At 43.4% G+C, this 15,294-nt stretch overlaps 1 protein-coding gene across 1 annotated transcript in view; it reads right to left on the minus strand.

Moving 5' to 3' along the window:
• The window catches only part of nsd3 (nuclear receptor binding SET domain protein 3), a 61,539-nt gene that overhangs the window by 26,075 nt on the left and 20,170 nt on the right, over positions 1-15,294 (minus strand). The window contains exons 8-16 of the mRNA XM_084323453.1: positions 12,968-13,068; positions 12,229-12,274; positions 11,982-12,112; positions 11,257-11,364; positions 10,954-11,080; positions 10,618-10,818; positions 9,066-9,245; positions 7,966-8,112; positions 630-786 (exon numbers count right to left, since the gene is read on the minus strand). Coding sequence (XP_084179579.1) covers positions 630-786; positions 7,966-8,112; positions 9,066-9,245; positions 10,618-10,818; positions 10,954-11,080; positions 11,257-11,364; positions 11,982-12,112; positions 12,229-12,274; positions 12,968-13,068 — 1,198 coding nt within the window. The remainder of the gene's footprint in view (positions 1-629; positions 787-7,965; positions 8,113-9,065; positions 9,246-10,617; positions 10,819-10,953; positions 11,081-11,256; positions 11,365-11,981; positions 12,113-12,228; positions 12,275-12,967; positions 13,069-15,294) is intronic.

Below are 15,294 nucleotides of genomic sequence, written 5' to 3' on the forward strand. Positions count from 1 at the left end.
TATCAGCATATTCCAGTTATCATATTCGATATTCCAGCTAATATTAGCATATCCCAGTGATCATATTCAATATCCCAGCCAATATCAGAATATCCCAGTGATCATATTCAATATCCCAGCAAATATCAGCATATCCCAGTGATCGGGATATACCTACCAGTACCTACTATATTAATTTACTACTATGCACTCAAGACTGTAGCACCCAAGTCTCAACACTGTTTAATGATTGTTACTCAGCTGAAAGAGTTGTACCATTCCTGCTTACTTGTTGTACAGAACATGTAAGTCGCTTTGGATAAAAGCGTCAGCTAAATGACTAAATTTAAATGATCGTATTCAATATCCCAGCTAATATCAGCATATCCCAGTGATCATATTAAATATCCCAGCTAATTTCAGCATATCCTAGTGATCATATCCCAGTGATCATATTCAGCTTTCTCTGAAAAGAGATGATCCCAGCTATTATGAATGGCAAATGGCGTTTTACACACATTCCGATTAAGAGACCGAATACTTAAGTCTTGAGTATCTGGAAATATATCAGAATACTAATGTGCATAGATACATACCAACACACCCACCAACAGCGATCTGTGAGCAGTGCTGTGTGTATTGTTGCTCACCTGTAGTTGCCCAGTTTGACCCAGACAATCTGTTTATAGTGAGGCTTCTTCCCTGCCCTGCAGTCACGACAGGACCACGCCCCCTCCGGCATCTCCATCTCCAGACACTCTGGGTGGAAGGAGGCTGGGCAGGAGTCACAGCACAGCAACTTGCCTCCTGCATTGGTATGAATGTGTGTGTGTGTGTGTGTGTGTGTGTGTGTGTGTGTTGTGGGAAACGTGTGTGTGGAAAGAGGAGCAGTACATGGTTAGATAATGCCCCCCAAAAACCTGGCCATACTCTGAATCTCATTTTCAGACAAGCCTTAGTCATATCTCAATATGAGTTTGGAGCTGCAAATCAACCTATCGAGTCCCAACCTTAGGCCCGGATCAGACAGGACACTTTCTAACGGCTTTCTTTTTTTCCTTTAGGCCGTTTCTTCCCCCCCAATTTAGTTGTTATGCCAATTCCCCATGTGTACCACGGTCCTGATCATTGCGCTAACCTACTGTCGGTCTGGGGAGGGTGTAGACTACCACATGTCTCCTCTGTCTGTCTGGGGAGGGTGTAGACTACCACATGTCTTGTCTGTCTGGGGAGGGTGTAGACTACCACATGTCTCCTCTGTCTGTCTGGGGAGGGTGTAGACTACCACATGTCTTCTCTGTCTGTCTGGGGAGGGTGTAGACTACCACATGTCTCCTCTGTCTGTCTGGGGAGGGTGTAGACTACCACATGTCTCCTCTGTCTGTCTGGGGAGGGTGTAGACTACCACATGTCTCCTCTGTCTGTCTGGGGAGGGTGTAGACTACCACATGTCTCCTCTGTCTGTCTGGGGAGGGTGTAGACTACCACATGTCTCCTCTGTCTGTCTGGGGAGGGTGTAGACTACCACATGTCTCCTCTGTCTGTCATGGGAGGGTGTAGACTACCACATGTCTCCTCTGTCTGGGGAGGATGTAGACTACCACATGTCTCCTCTGTCTGGGGAGGGTGTAGACTACCACATGTCTCCTCTGTCTGTCATGGGAGGGTGTAGACTACCACATGTCTCCTCTGTCTGTCATGGGAGGGTGTAGACTACCACATGTCTCCTCTGTCTGTCTGGGGAGGGTGTAGACTACCACATGTCTCCTCTGTCTGTCTGGGGAGGGTGTAGACTACCACATGTCTTCTCTGTCTGTCTGGGGAGGCTGTAGACTACCACATGTCTTGTCTGTCTGGGGAGGGTGTAGACTACCACATGTCTTCTCTGTCTGTCTGGGGAGGGTGTAGACTACCACATGTCTTCTCTGTCTGTCATGGGAGGGTGTAGACTACCACATGTCTCCTCTGTCTGTCTGGGGAGGGTGTAGACTACCACATGTCTTCTCTGTCTGTCTGGGGAGGGTGTAGACTACCACATGTCTTCTCTGTCTGTCATGGGAGGGTGTAGACTACCACATGTCTCCTCTGTCTGGGGAGGGTGTAGACTACCACATGTCTCCTCTGTCTGTCTGGGGAGGCTGTAGACTACCACATGTCTCCTGTCTGGGGAGGGTGTAGACTACCACATGTCTCCTGTCTGGGGAGGGTGTAGACTACCACATGTCTCCTGTCTGGGGAGGGTGTAGACTACCACATGTCTCCTCCGTCTGTCTGGGGAGGGTGTAGACTACCACATGTCTCCTCTGTCTGTCATGGGAGGGTGTAGACTACCACATGTCTCCTCCGTCTGTCTGGGGAGGGTGTAGACTACCACATGTCTCCTCCGTCTGCCATGGGAGGGTGTAGACTACCACATGTCTCCTCTGTCTGCCATGGGAGGGTGTAGACTACCACATGTCTCCTCTGTCTGTCATGGGAGGGTGTAGACTACCACATGTCTCCTCCGTCTGTCATGGGAGGGTGTAGACTACCACATGTCTCCTCTGTCTGGGGAGGCTGTAGACTACCACATGTCTCCTCTGTCTGGGGAGGGTGTAGACTACCACATGTCTCCTCTGTCTGTCATGGGAGGGTGTAGACTACCACATGTCTCCTCTGTCTGTCATGGGAGGGTGTAGACTACCACATGTCTCCTCTGTCTGTCATGGGAGGGTGTAGACTACCACATGTCTCCTCTGTCTGTCATGGGAGGGTGTAGACTACCACATGTCTCCTCTGTCTGTCATGGGAGGGTGTAGACTACCACATGTCTCCTCTGTCTGTCATGGGAGGGTGTAGACTACCACATGTCTCCTCTGTCTGGGGAGGCTGTAGACTACCACATGTCTCCTCTGTCTGTCATGGGAGGGTGTAGACTACCACATGTCTCCTCGGTCTGTCTGGGGAGGGTGTAGACTACCACATGTCTCCTCTGTCTGTCATGGGAGGGTGTAGACTACCACATGTCTCCTCGGTCTGTCTGGGGAGGGTGTAGACTACCACATGTCTCCTCTGTCTGTCATGGGAGGGTGTAGACTACCACATGTCTCCTCGGTCTGTCTGGGGAGGGTGTAGACTACCACATGTCTCCTTGGTCTGTCTGGGGAGGGTGTAGACTACCACATGTCTCCTCTGTCTGTCATGGGAGGGTGTAGTAGACTACCACATGTCTCCTCCTCCGTTTCTTATCACCTGACCACTAGGGAGTTTCACTGGGAGAGTGTAACGTACCCCGGAAGTTCACGCTATCTCCCCCAGATCCCCTCCCTGATGAACAGCAGGAGTCGCTACTGCAACGACCAAGACTAATACCCTCTCCGGCTTCCTACCCGCTAACACTGCCCAAGCCAGAGGTACCACTACAGGGAATTGAACCCGGGACTCTGCGGCGGTAGGCGAGTGCTTAGACCTCTACACTACCCAGATGCCCTGAGGTGGCTTTCTCTAATTGTTATCAAAGTGAGTGAAACTTTTTGCTAGCCGCTTTTGCGTTGCCGAATGACTCACGTTTCTCCACTCAATGGGTCTCACATTTGTGGAGGAAAGCGCTAAATGCCCCAAGTTGAAAGAAATTCCTGCAATCTGCTCCTGGTGTCGGAGAATCCCATGTGGGTACCACTGGTATGAAAATGGGTCCTTTTGAGAAAATTCCAAATCAATCTAAAATTACCACAGTAAAATTTGATTATGGTTTTGAAATGAAATACGGAGAACAAAAATGGTTGTCATTGACCAGTTTAGAAGAGCCACTTGGCTTTGGTCCCCTTAATGAATCCAACATTGTTCAGGCAATTGTTTTTGTCACGTACGATCATGTGTTTTAGATGTAAGGAGTCAAGAGGATATTTACAAACTCAATAGAGGGTAACCTGCCACTCCACAAAAAACACTTTTATCAGGTCAGTTCTAATTCCTATTGCAGGTCTGATGGTCAGAATCAGAGTATAGTACCAGGGCCAGTTTATAATCAATACATGCAGTAGCACAGGGATGAAACACAAACATATCAATTTAAACGTAATTACAGACAGGTAGATTCAAAATAATAACATATTGGCAAAAAGCAGACATGCAGTCTGGCAAATTAATGCAAACATTTCCCTTTACGTATACCACCTCTTGCCCAGGCCGCCTTGCATGGAATCACATTTCCAACAAAAGGCTAATTTGCCACTTTAATTAATTATATCTATCAAATTGAAGAGACAAGGTTTCATGTGGTCCTAGCTCATATTTTGTGACTCTTTATCTATGATTTATGATAACCATTTGCTGGTGTTGTATTCCCATCCAGGGCGGCCTGTGGCTCAAGGAATGGAGGAGAGCCAAAAGATTCATCAGGTAATTTGAGTCCAAAATAAAACTTAGGGTGTTTTCACACTTGGTCCGTTTCAGCCTCTTAAATGGACTCAGACCTCGACTCAGCATTTTGTTTCTCTGATATGGTATGTGAACGAGCTCAGACCCCCGACGAGCGAACCGAGTTGAGACCATCAAGAGGTGGTGCGAGTGGGGTTCGCTTTTGAGTCCGTTTGGTGGGGAGCCCTGCGTGCGCATTGTGAACACCAAGTGCTCTTGGTTCACTTGTAGGGGTTCACTGTTTACTGATGAACGCGCAAGTAAATATCTCAGTGTTATCTCAAACAGTAGAGCCTTATTCCAAGACAAAAACACTATTTTCAAACACTGTAGGCTAGAGATAAATAATGGGCTAAAAATAATTGTCAAATTAGCTAATGTCCATCAGGATTATTGTGTCATGGTCTCATGGACAGTGGACACACTTACTTGGAGGTTTCATGGCAGCCCAGCAATCATGCTCAACGACTGTACTCCACAATCCCACTTTAGGATACTCCCTGTTCCAGATATGACATTTCAAACTCGGTAAGGTCATAATGTTATGATACTGCCAATCACAGCCTTTCAATGTAACTAACGAGACCTAAACGTGAGATTATTTTTTCATTTATTAGTTATTAGTAGTGCTGTCAATAGATTAAAAGAAATTCACTAATGAATCTCAATTTTCTGTAATTAATCTAGATTAAAAATAAAAAATTTCTACTTAAAACCGAAGCTTGTAACAGATATTTACTTGAGTAAAATCATGGAGTTAATGTAAAATCAACACAAAGAAAGTATATTTAGATTCAAAGACTACCAGTAATATAAATCATATTAACAAAAATGTGTTCCATCTTCATGTCAGATGATTTTCAAAAAGGTGCATAAGTCAATGCAAAAAAAGAACAAGCAAATATACTGCTGAAAGTTCAGAACGTTGAAGATTTTTCGCTCCATAGATTAATCTAGATTAATTTATTTTAATGCTTTAAATTAATCTCCAAAGTTACAGCCCTAGTTATTAGTACTTCTGATAGTTTGCATAAATCAATACTAATGACTCTTTCTCATTGCCAATCATATTAAACAACGATACGCCTGATCAAATTCAATAATAAATGTCCTAATGATGTTGATATATCTCCTAACATCACAAAGCGCAAAACTGCGGTCCATAACAGCCGTAAAGGGTTTTGGTCGATGTAGGTGTGTGAACAGAAAGCGGACTGGGATCTCATCAGAGCTGAAGTGAACAAGAAAAGGATCCGAGTTCTCTTTCACAATAGAGTACAATGTGAACACTAAAGAGGACTGAGTTAATTTAGTCTTGGTCCTCTTTTTGGTCCACTTAAAAAAAAATAGTACAGAGTCTGGACTGGTCCACTTAAAAAAGTACAGAGTTCAGTTTGTCTAAGGCCTTGACTACACGTATATGGATATTTTTCAAAACTCACGCTCCAAAAAGAAGAAAAGAAAAATCCTTGTCGACATGGCAGGGTTTTAAAAAATACCTCTGTCCAGACGTAAATGTAGAGAAACGCATATAAATTGCTCCAACAAGCATGCCGGGCCAGTAGGTGGCGATAAGTGATATCTCAAATACCATAGAACAACAGTCTGAGCATGCTTAGCGAGCGGATTTTCATTGGTGGCAGCAACTGAAAAGTAAAATAATGTAGTGACAGAAAATACCAATAAGAGACAACGGACCAAGTACTTTGTTGGCGGTGTGAAAATATGCTGACAAACATTAAATATCTTTGGAACAGTTTGTGTTAAATTGTATCTGAATCAGGAGCTTATCTTCTGTCAAAATGTTAAGTGTATCTCTCCGACGCATAAAGGCTGGCTGGCAGTGCGCATAGAATAAGGCATATATTATTGAAATTATTTTTCTCTAACGAACGCATCTACAGTATTTCTATATTTCATATAGTTTCTCTATCTACTCCAGTGCGCCGTCAGACAGATTCATCCATCAGACAGATTCAGCCGCGCTGCTTGGCAGGATATTTATGTTCTATGTATCTTGTTGCAAAACAATAATAATAGCCTCATTAAAAATACTTGTTGCTTCGTTAGTACAGTTGGTTGTTTTCAGCGTTTTGTGTGTATCCGTTATTTAGTTAGGCCTATTGGACATTTTTGTCGACATAAGTAGATTTTTTGTTTATTTTAAGTTAATATAAACCGTGTTTAGAAAATGTTTGAGTTTGTTAAATACATGCTTTAGATGTTGTTCGCTAATTTCCCACCACATATTAAGCATACAGGTAAGCCTGCATCATTAGTAGTGAAAGCAAATTAATCTGTCCATGCTGAATAAAACCCTCTATTTTCCTCTGAGACTTTTATTTTTATTTTTTGTCCATGGTTAGCTTACTGGGAGGTCGGAAACTCAAGATTATCCACCTGCAGACGGCAGGGAGAGGCACGGGGTGTGACGTATATTTTAGTTGATGGAAATATTAAACACTTTTTAATTTCCGACCCCTGCACTAGATAGACGATAAGTTTAACATGGCTACACGGATCCACTGAAACGGATATTTAAAAAAAACTTTAAAATGTGTTTTCTAAAATCTCTGTTTTCGTTTTACCGAAAATGACAGGGCCTAAAAATGACTAATATGTGAAAACACCCTTAGTTGCAGTCAGCAAACGGAAGTGAGATAGAGCAAAGCCTGTTTCAAATTAATACAAGCCCAGAGTGCTAAAGCATAGAAGCAGAATGCCTCCAGTGACAATAAGCCCCACACACCACAGACAGGACATAAAACAACCCAAAGAATTCAGTATCAGTAAGTCCACAGGGCAGTATGCCATAGCACCCCCAGTCTACACCGCCAATCATATCATCATACAGGGAAAAGATCAGCTTATATTATATATTATTATTATTAATATTATTATATATATATAACATATATTCATAGGTATGCACTTAGGGCTGGGGGGTATACTGTATTTCAAAGTATACCCTCATGGATCCACACAAAGCTATGCATTTTAACAATACAAAAAAAAGATATAAATTATAAATATATAAAAAATGTGCAAGTAGTGTTACAAAGAATTTGGAAACTGAATAAGAATAGACCATTTTGAATGACAAGACAATTTTGTTTAAATGATTTAAAAAAAAAAAAAAAAGAAAAGGGACATCAAAAGATGTCACATCACAATGCAATTTGGGGAAGACCGAATACCATCAAATATCGTTATACCGTCAGAAAAAAAGAAAAGAAAAATTCAACATGACATTTTTGCTGTATCGCCCACAGCCCTATATGTGCATAGGTCGACCGATTAAAAAACAAACGACTAGCACCACATGAAGCATAAGCAGCTGGAGACCCGTTATCAGCAGAGATTAGGGGTTAGGGGAGGGAATTTGCCAGAGGTTATTTTGCGCCACGTGTTAAAATTAACTGCAGCGTGTAACCAGTTAATTAACCTAGCGTCGCGAGGCTTCAAAAAGAGAGATGCAGTAAAAAAAGTACTTTTTTTTTTAAAGAGAAAGTAAACAAAATCTGGGAGCAGGCACAAACACATACAACAAGGAGACAAGGAGGAGAAAAGAGTAAAGTGTTCAGTTACCTTTCCCAATATTCTTTTTGGTAGCTGACGAAGAAGAGGGAATCATAGGTAATTTCAACTCAGCACGATTTGACTCAGTCAGTAGGTAGTGGGACTTATAGGCATATGAACTTAATATGGTGTCAGTAAGGTCCTGCACTAATAGCCCTACACAAGACACACAGGGAGAGACGGTAGTGAGCCGCAGTCAAACTAAAAATACCCATGATTCCACAAGAGAGAGAGAACATACACACATTGTTAGAGCACAAACAGAAAAAAAAAAAAAAAGAAAAAAAAAAGAGGCTTGTCCCCGACATATACAGTATAGGGGCTGTGTACACTGCACTCGAGTCACTATTAAAATGATCTCAATTGTATCAACATGACATGAACCCTTGTCCTCTTTACACAAGTTCAAACAGTAGAGGTTGAGTGAGAGGAGTGCAGTGTAACAGCCCTTTTCATTCATAACACTAGTAATATGGTGGATATAACCAGTTACATTTCACAGCTCTGCTGTTCGGGGACCGCTATGAAAATGAAACATATAACATCATATTAATACACAGAATATCCAATACAGAATCACTGATGTTTTCACAGATGACACATTTTCACTTGTGAAATGTTACTGAAGTCGTTATTGCATAGAACAAAATGGCCATATTCTGAGAATGACTGGGAAAACGTTACAATGCCCCACTAGAAGGCACTGCAATGGAGGAAGGAGACCGGGGTCCTGGGGAACGTGCCGACACGGGTTACAGCTAAGAGGAACAGATCATGGAGTTAAGTGACAAGGTGTAAAAAATAATCTGAATAAACACATGGGGAAGCATCCAGGATAACATAGGAAACAACATCCCTCCCATTCTCCTTCACTAGCTCAAGGCCACATATCCGACACAGATGAACAGTCCCCTGTAGGAGAGTAATGGCATTAGTGTGGGACTCCCACGTGCAAGGTTTCTTAGACTATGGGTCGGGACCGAAAAAGGGTTTCCGGGGCCAGTCTCTGGTGCCCCCCCCCCCACCTGATCAGAGCACCGGTTACGTTTTAAAAGTGACTGGGTCCCCAGGGTGAGACTAATTTACTGTGTAAGGTATGAGGGGCTTACCTCTGGCACACAGGAAGCACCATCCCACGTTGATGGGAGAGGAGAGGAGCCCGTTCCTCTTGGTGCTGCTGTGGCTGCTGCAGATCATGACGTGGTGGGTGATGCCCACGCTGCCCGCCGCCACGCAGCCGTCTCCTGGGTGATAGGCCACCGGGCAGCGGATACAGCGCATCATGCGCCCTGGAGACCAGACGAAAGGACGGCAGTCCGTGAACATTTAATGACATTTGTTTTTGTAAGATAAACTGACAAATAGCTTAATTTAATGCAGAATATTTCACATTATAAATGATTGCATCCTCCAAATTGTTACAATTTCGTAAAAAAAAACAAAGATGTCAAGGTGTCCAATAACGCTAATCATAATAACGCCAATAATATTTAAAGATGCTGTAAGTGGTATTCTTTTTGTTAAAATAAGTGTTAAATATCTCTACATCTTGACGGCTATCACTGATAGTGTTTGGTCAGTAACATGGGTCTCCCAGTCCCTCCTGCTCTGCAGTAAACAGAAAATACATTTCCTGGTATCCCTTCCCACTTTCTCCAATCAGGAGAGAGAACCCTAAACTTTTCAAGAAATTTGCTTAGTGCCCTGATATATTATTTTACTTGTTTCAAGGACACATTTGCTTAAAACTAGTTTTTGTCAGACCATTTTTGCAGTGTGGAGTTCTCTCGCCTGATTGGATAAAATGGGAACGGGATACCAGACAATGTATGTTGTGTTTATTGCAGAGCAGAGGGACTGGGAGACCCACGTTACTGACCAAACAATCAGTAGAGGCTGTCGGAGTGCAGAACTATTATTTTAACATGTAGACCACTTTTATATACAGCACCTTTAATATTGAGTTTTACTTTCATGCCACCAACCATTCATTACAGTGCATAGACCACTGCACTTCCGCGTTACATTGAGCTCATGGGAGAGAGAGCGGAGGGAGAAAATGAATGAATGTGGATGGGAGCCTTGACATTAAGTGGTTGTAGCGGCTGTGGGGGTGCTGGAGACATGATCCAAATAGACTTTTATACGCCTGAGTCTCCTGAACACGGAGAGACCAATCCCAAGTCGATCTGCACTTTCTCGGCCGAGCTATAATCACTTTTTCGCACCTACTCCCCAAACTCTGCATGTGCAGATCGATCTAAGGACAATCCAGACTCCGTGGGCAATCTGTGCATGCAGAGTTCGGGGAGTAGGTGCGGAAAAGTGACTATAGCTCGACCGAGAAAGTTCAAATCAACTTGGGATTGGTCTCTCCGTGTTCAGGAGACTCAGGCGTATACAAGTCTATTGGATCATGTCTCCAGCACCCCCCACAGCCGTAGCTACAACCACTTAATGTCAAGGCTCTCATCCACATTCATTCATATTCTCCCCGCGCTCTCTCTCTCTCTCCCATGATTTCAGAATACCGGAAGTGTTGCGGCGGTCTAATGCCATTTAAAAAAATATTGGAAGGAAACCACATTTGCATGAAAGTCCCAAAACCGAGAGGCCTGGGAGAACAGGAGGTATCTATATATTTAGCCGTCGCTTCCGCACCTTTGCTGGCCCGCTGCAGGTCTCTCTCCAGGCAGCAGGTGGAACAGGTGTGCTGAGGGCAGGAGAAGCTCCCGTCCGGAGCCCCGGTGGTCCCTGGGAGTTTACGGACACAGTCGTCATGGTAGTAACAGCCGCAGCCGGTCACAGAGCAGGGGGTCACCTCCCCTTCCGACGTCTTACAGCTGAAACAAGAATGAGCGCCTGGGGGAGAAAGGAGCGGGGAAGAAAAGAGAGAAACACGAGAGAGAGAGATCAGGCGTGGTAGATCAGGCAGAGCTCTAATCGTGTTAGAAAACCATTTGGCATTTGCGACGATTCGGGAGTCTCGTTTCTCACCGTTTCTACACTCCAAGCAGGTGAACTTGCCGTCGGGCAGGGAGGGCAGGCCCAGACAGTCCAGGTGAAACCGTCTACAGCAGTCCCCCTCACACACCACCAGGCCCTCTCCGTACACCTCACAGATCTACACACACACACACACACACACACACACACACACACACACACACACACACACACACACACACACACACACACACACACACACACACACAAAGGCAGTTTAACAAGTAACCATATTACTTTTACAGAAATAGTGTAACAGTGATAAAAAAAACTAAACAAAAAGGCAGTCCCCACCTGGCACACTGTGTCTCTCCTCCCGGCATGACTGGAGTCCACTGACTGAGTGTCTGAGGCATCTGCATCGGCTGCTGCTGGACTATCTAGACTCTTCCCAAACAAACCCTGGGAGACAGAGACATAGATATTAATGCAGTTTATTTTTTCTCCTTTTTTGTCTGGATGAGAAATAAAGAATGAAATATAATTTTTCTGCATTGTTAGTGTGTATATCACGCAGGTGGGGGAAGATGTTGACTTGGTATATCGTCATGTATTGTATTGTATCCATATGAGTGTTGTGGTCGTTTTCATTGTACCATTTTAAAGCTTTTTAAATGAAGAGAACATGTTCATCAAATTAATATCAAATGATATTCTTAAAAACCATAATTCTTAAAAACCTCTATTGCTTGGAAGTCTGAAAGCCCTTAGGTTTTATCTAGTTTTCTATTCCATGATTTCTTTTGCTCCAAAGTGTAACAAATGCATACATTCTCTATCATTAAGGGATACTATTCAAGTATCTGCTGCAGTCAAAAGAAAAACAAATAAAAAGTGATAAATTGCAATAACAATAAAGGGAAGCACTTTATGTAATATAAAACATCAAGAATGACATTATCATAATATTGGCCCAAGTATTGTGACAGTATTATATCAGGAGCTCTCTGCAAATTCCCACCTCTAGTGTGTGTGTGTGTGTGTGTGTGTGTGTGTGTGTGCGCGCATGTCCAGCCAACCTGGGGGTCATTAAGGCCTCTGGAGTCCGAGTCGGATGTGTCTCGGTATTGAGACGAGGCCATCTCTACGTCTGTAGAGGCTCTACTGCGCTTCTTCAGGGGCTTGCAGGCATCAGAGATCTCACTGGCCCCTGATGATCACACAGGCACAGAGCAAAATGATACACACAGCTCAGATATACAGGAGTGCCACTGTAGAGAGCGAGGGGCTCTTGGTCGTGATTGAAAGGAAAAAAGGTTCCCGTACCTTTCTGTGAGCCCGTCCTCAGCGCCGTCTCGGGAGCCGCCTCGGCCTGTGATTGAGTTAAAAGGTTGGGTTAGGTTAGGAATACCGTACTTTTTGGACTATAAGCCGCGGCTTTTCCCCCCATTTCGACCCTGTGGCTTATATAACGGTGCGGCTTATATGTGACTCGACGTGACCAAACCCGAAAATGTAAAAATCTAAATATTGCTTTTTTTGACTGCATTGAAATGTTATTAATCTGTTCCCTTATTTGCTAAACTTAATACAACTTGTAAATGAGTTAATTCTTGTTATTTGTCTGACAGTATTGTGTCCCAATGCTAATTACATATGGTAATTAAACATTAAAACACCTGCGGCTTATAGTCCAGTGCGGCTTATATATGTACACATCATTCAATTTAGCTGCTGCGGCTTATAGTCAGGTGCGGCTTATAGTGCGAAAAGTACGGTAGTTGTTTCACAAATAAGGAGTGTGTAGTCCATTCCAATATTCATAATTCATATGTAATAGGAAGGCAGACAGGTAAACAGGGGGTGGAGGCACAGGATTAAGGGTTCTTCAGATGTGATCTGTGATCATGTCAGATGTGATCCTAGGCCAGCAGGGTTCCAGAGGAGGGGGTCTGAAATCACAACTACTGTACACCGCCTCTGGTTAGAGGGTGTTTCCATTCAGGTGAGAGGTAGTAGGTGGTCAGTCTGAGCAGAGTTTAGACTGAAGTGTTAGGACTGGTACCTGCTCCTTCTTGGTTTTCTTCTTAGGGACGGGGTCACTGCCTCTCTCCGACTCAGACCTGCTCCTCACCGAACGCCTCTGCTGTTTCCTCTCCTGAGAACCTGAAAACGAGTGTGCATGTCAAACATGAAGTTACACACCTTTCTAACGATATTCTTCAACTCCTTCAAATCAGCAAACATTCAACAGCCAAACATACATTACAGGACGGTACTATTGGCAAACGACTAGGATCACGTGGGAACCTCGTGGAATCGAAAATCACTCCCCCATCCTCTGCGTTTTCTGGAGGTACCTTTTCGAGGGAGGAATTCTTACCGATGTGTCGTGACATTGAGATTGACTGTTATGATGATGCATACAATGTATAACCTTTCTGGTGGCAGACATATCAAGATGGCACCTCAGAAGAATTCTAAACACCACTAAGCTCACTGCCTAAAGCAAAAAATTAAGTAATACTATTATAAGTTTAGATGCAAAGCACTTCACAGACCAGCAATCAATCGATCACTCACTCAGTCACTCATGGTTAGCCACTCTGCCCTTAGTGGCAGCTCAAAGGGATGACACTGTAAGAGCAGTCCAATCCATTCAACAATGCTCCACATCCATGTGTGTCCTTGTTCAATTGACCTATCTCAAGCCCTGCAGTCTTTTCTTGATTCTCCAATCACAACTGTTGCTTCCCTCGGAATCGTGATTAAATGTAATTTGTCAATTATAAATCATTACAAAAGGTCAATTATGAATCAACAAAATCATTAAGAGGTATGTGCAGCCTGCAACGTCTTGGGATGCTAAAAGGAAGCAACTGTTTCTCTTCAAAATGTACTGCAAAGCCAGTTTTGCTACTAAAAAACAGCAATGTGCATTTGGTTAGTATTATCAGGCGACCTCAGTCTGAGAAAACACAGCAGGCAAATTGTGCCGGATTTTTTTCTTGAACTTTTATTGATCTTTTAAGATTTAAACTCAAATTAAGCCCATTCTTAATTTCAACTAAACTAATACACATTAATCCATTGAAAGAGAGTTTCACGTTGTTATTCACATAGAATCAAAAGTAAATACATACACAAAATTAAGGGAAAAAAAAGAAAGAATTAATACATAATAAAGGCTCTAGCAGTTTTTTCAGGACAATTGGAAAAAGAGTAATCCCATGATTAATATTTCATAATTGTTTTTCAGCCATGTTTCTCCTGTTATGGCATCAATGTTTTTTTCAGTTGGTAGCCAACAGTCTTTTGGCACACATACATGCAATGGTAATAATCATTTTTTTCTTTTCTTTTTACATTCATCACATGAATCTTGGTCAAGGTCGTTCATCTTTAAATTACATTATGGGAGAGGGCCACTTGACCCATCTCAAGACTGCCCTCTTTTCTCAATCCTCCAATCACAACTGTTAGGGGAAGGGAAGCAACGGTTGTGATTAGAGGATCAAGAAAAGAGGGCGGGCTTGAGATATGTCGCTTGACTCACCAGGTCGCGTGTATCACTTCCGCAACGGATTTAGTCGGATTTCGGTTTCCGGGTTCGCCTGATTGGCCGCGACAGCCACGTGACACGCGTGGCACGCCCCCGCGGCAGCGTTGCCGCTGCGAATCAGTCAGAGCAATATTGTCGCGCCATCTTCTGAGTGCAGACGCACTGCTGTTTAACACTTTGAGTGCCACTCACGAGATATCTCGGGTTTTTAATAGTGACGTTGAATGCCACTCACGAGATTTCTCGGATTTTTTTCTTTTTTAGCGATCTGAAAAATTATTGCATCACCCGAGTATAGCCGAGCGGCGCCGGCGATCACTGTGGAAAAAAGCGCCCCCTGTCGTCTCCCAGATGACATAAGTGATTTTGGAATGGACTCAATGAAAATGAATGGGGAAAGAAATCCGGTACTCCACATTTTCCAGTCCACTGATCCAGCCGGGGTTACCACAGTTCATTCTGGAACCTCAGATCCCCGCTGATCATGGAGTTCTACAGTATCGCGTTGGATCCATACACGTATCGATTTTTTCGAATGGTGATCAGGAATTGGAATATACCAGTTGGATACCATCTGATGTCAGGTAAGGACTCTATGTTATCAGTGTTAGGATAATCAGAGTAAGTTTGATGAAGATATAGGCTGTTTTGTGAAATGTCTTCTTTCGGTTTCACTGTAAAAGTCAGAGAGGAAATCAACGAGGCGATTATCCGTGCGCGGCCGTAATGTGCTTGCGTGCACGTATAATATTGATCATCTAGCGTTTATTTGAAAACGATTCATAAAAAGGCCGACGAATATCAACGTTGTGGAATATTCCAATAAAAGA

This window comes from Notolepis coatsorum (assembly GCF_963971535.1).
Source record: "Notolepis coatsorum genome assembly, chromosome: 1".
Taxonomy (NCBI): Eukaryota; Metazoa; Chordata; class Actinopteri; order Aulopiformes; family Paralepididae; genus Notolepis; species Notolepis coatsorum.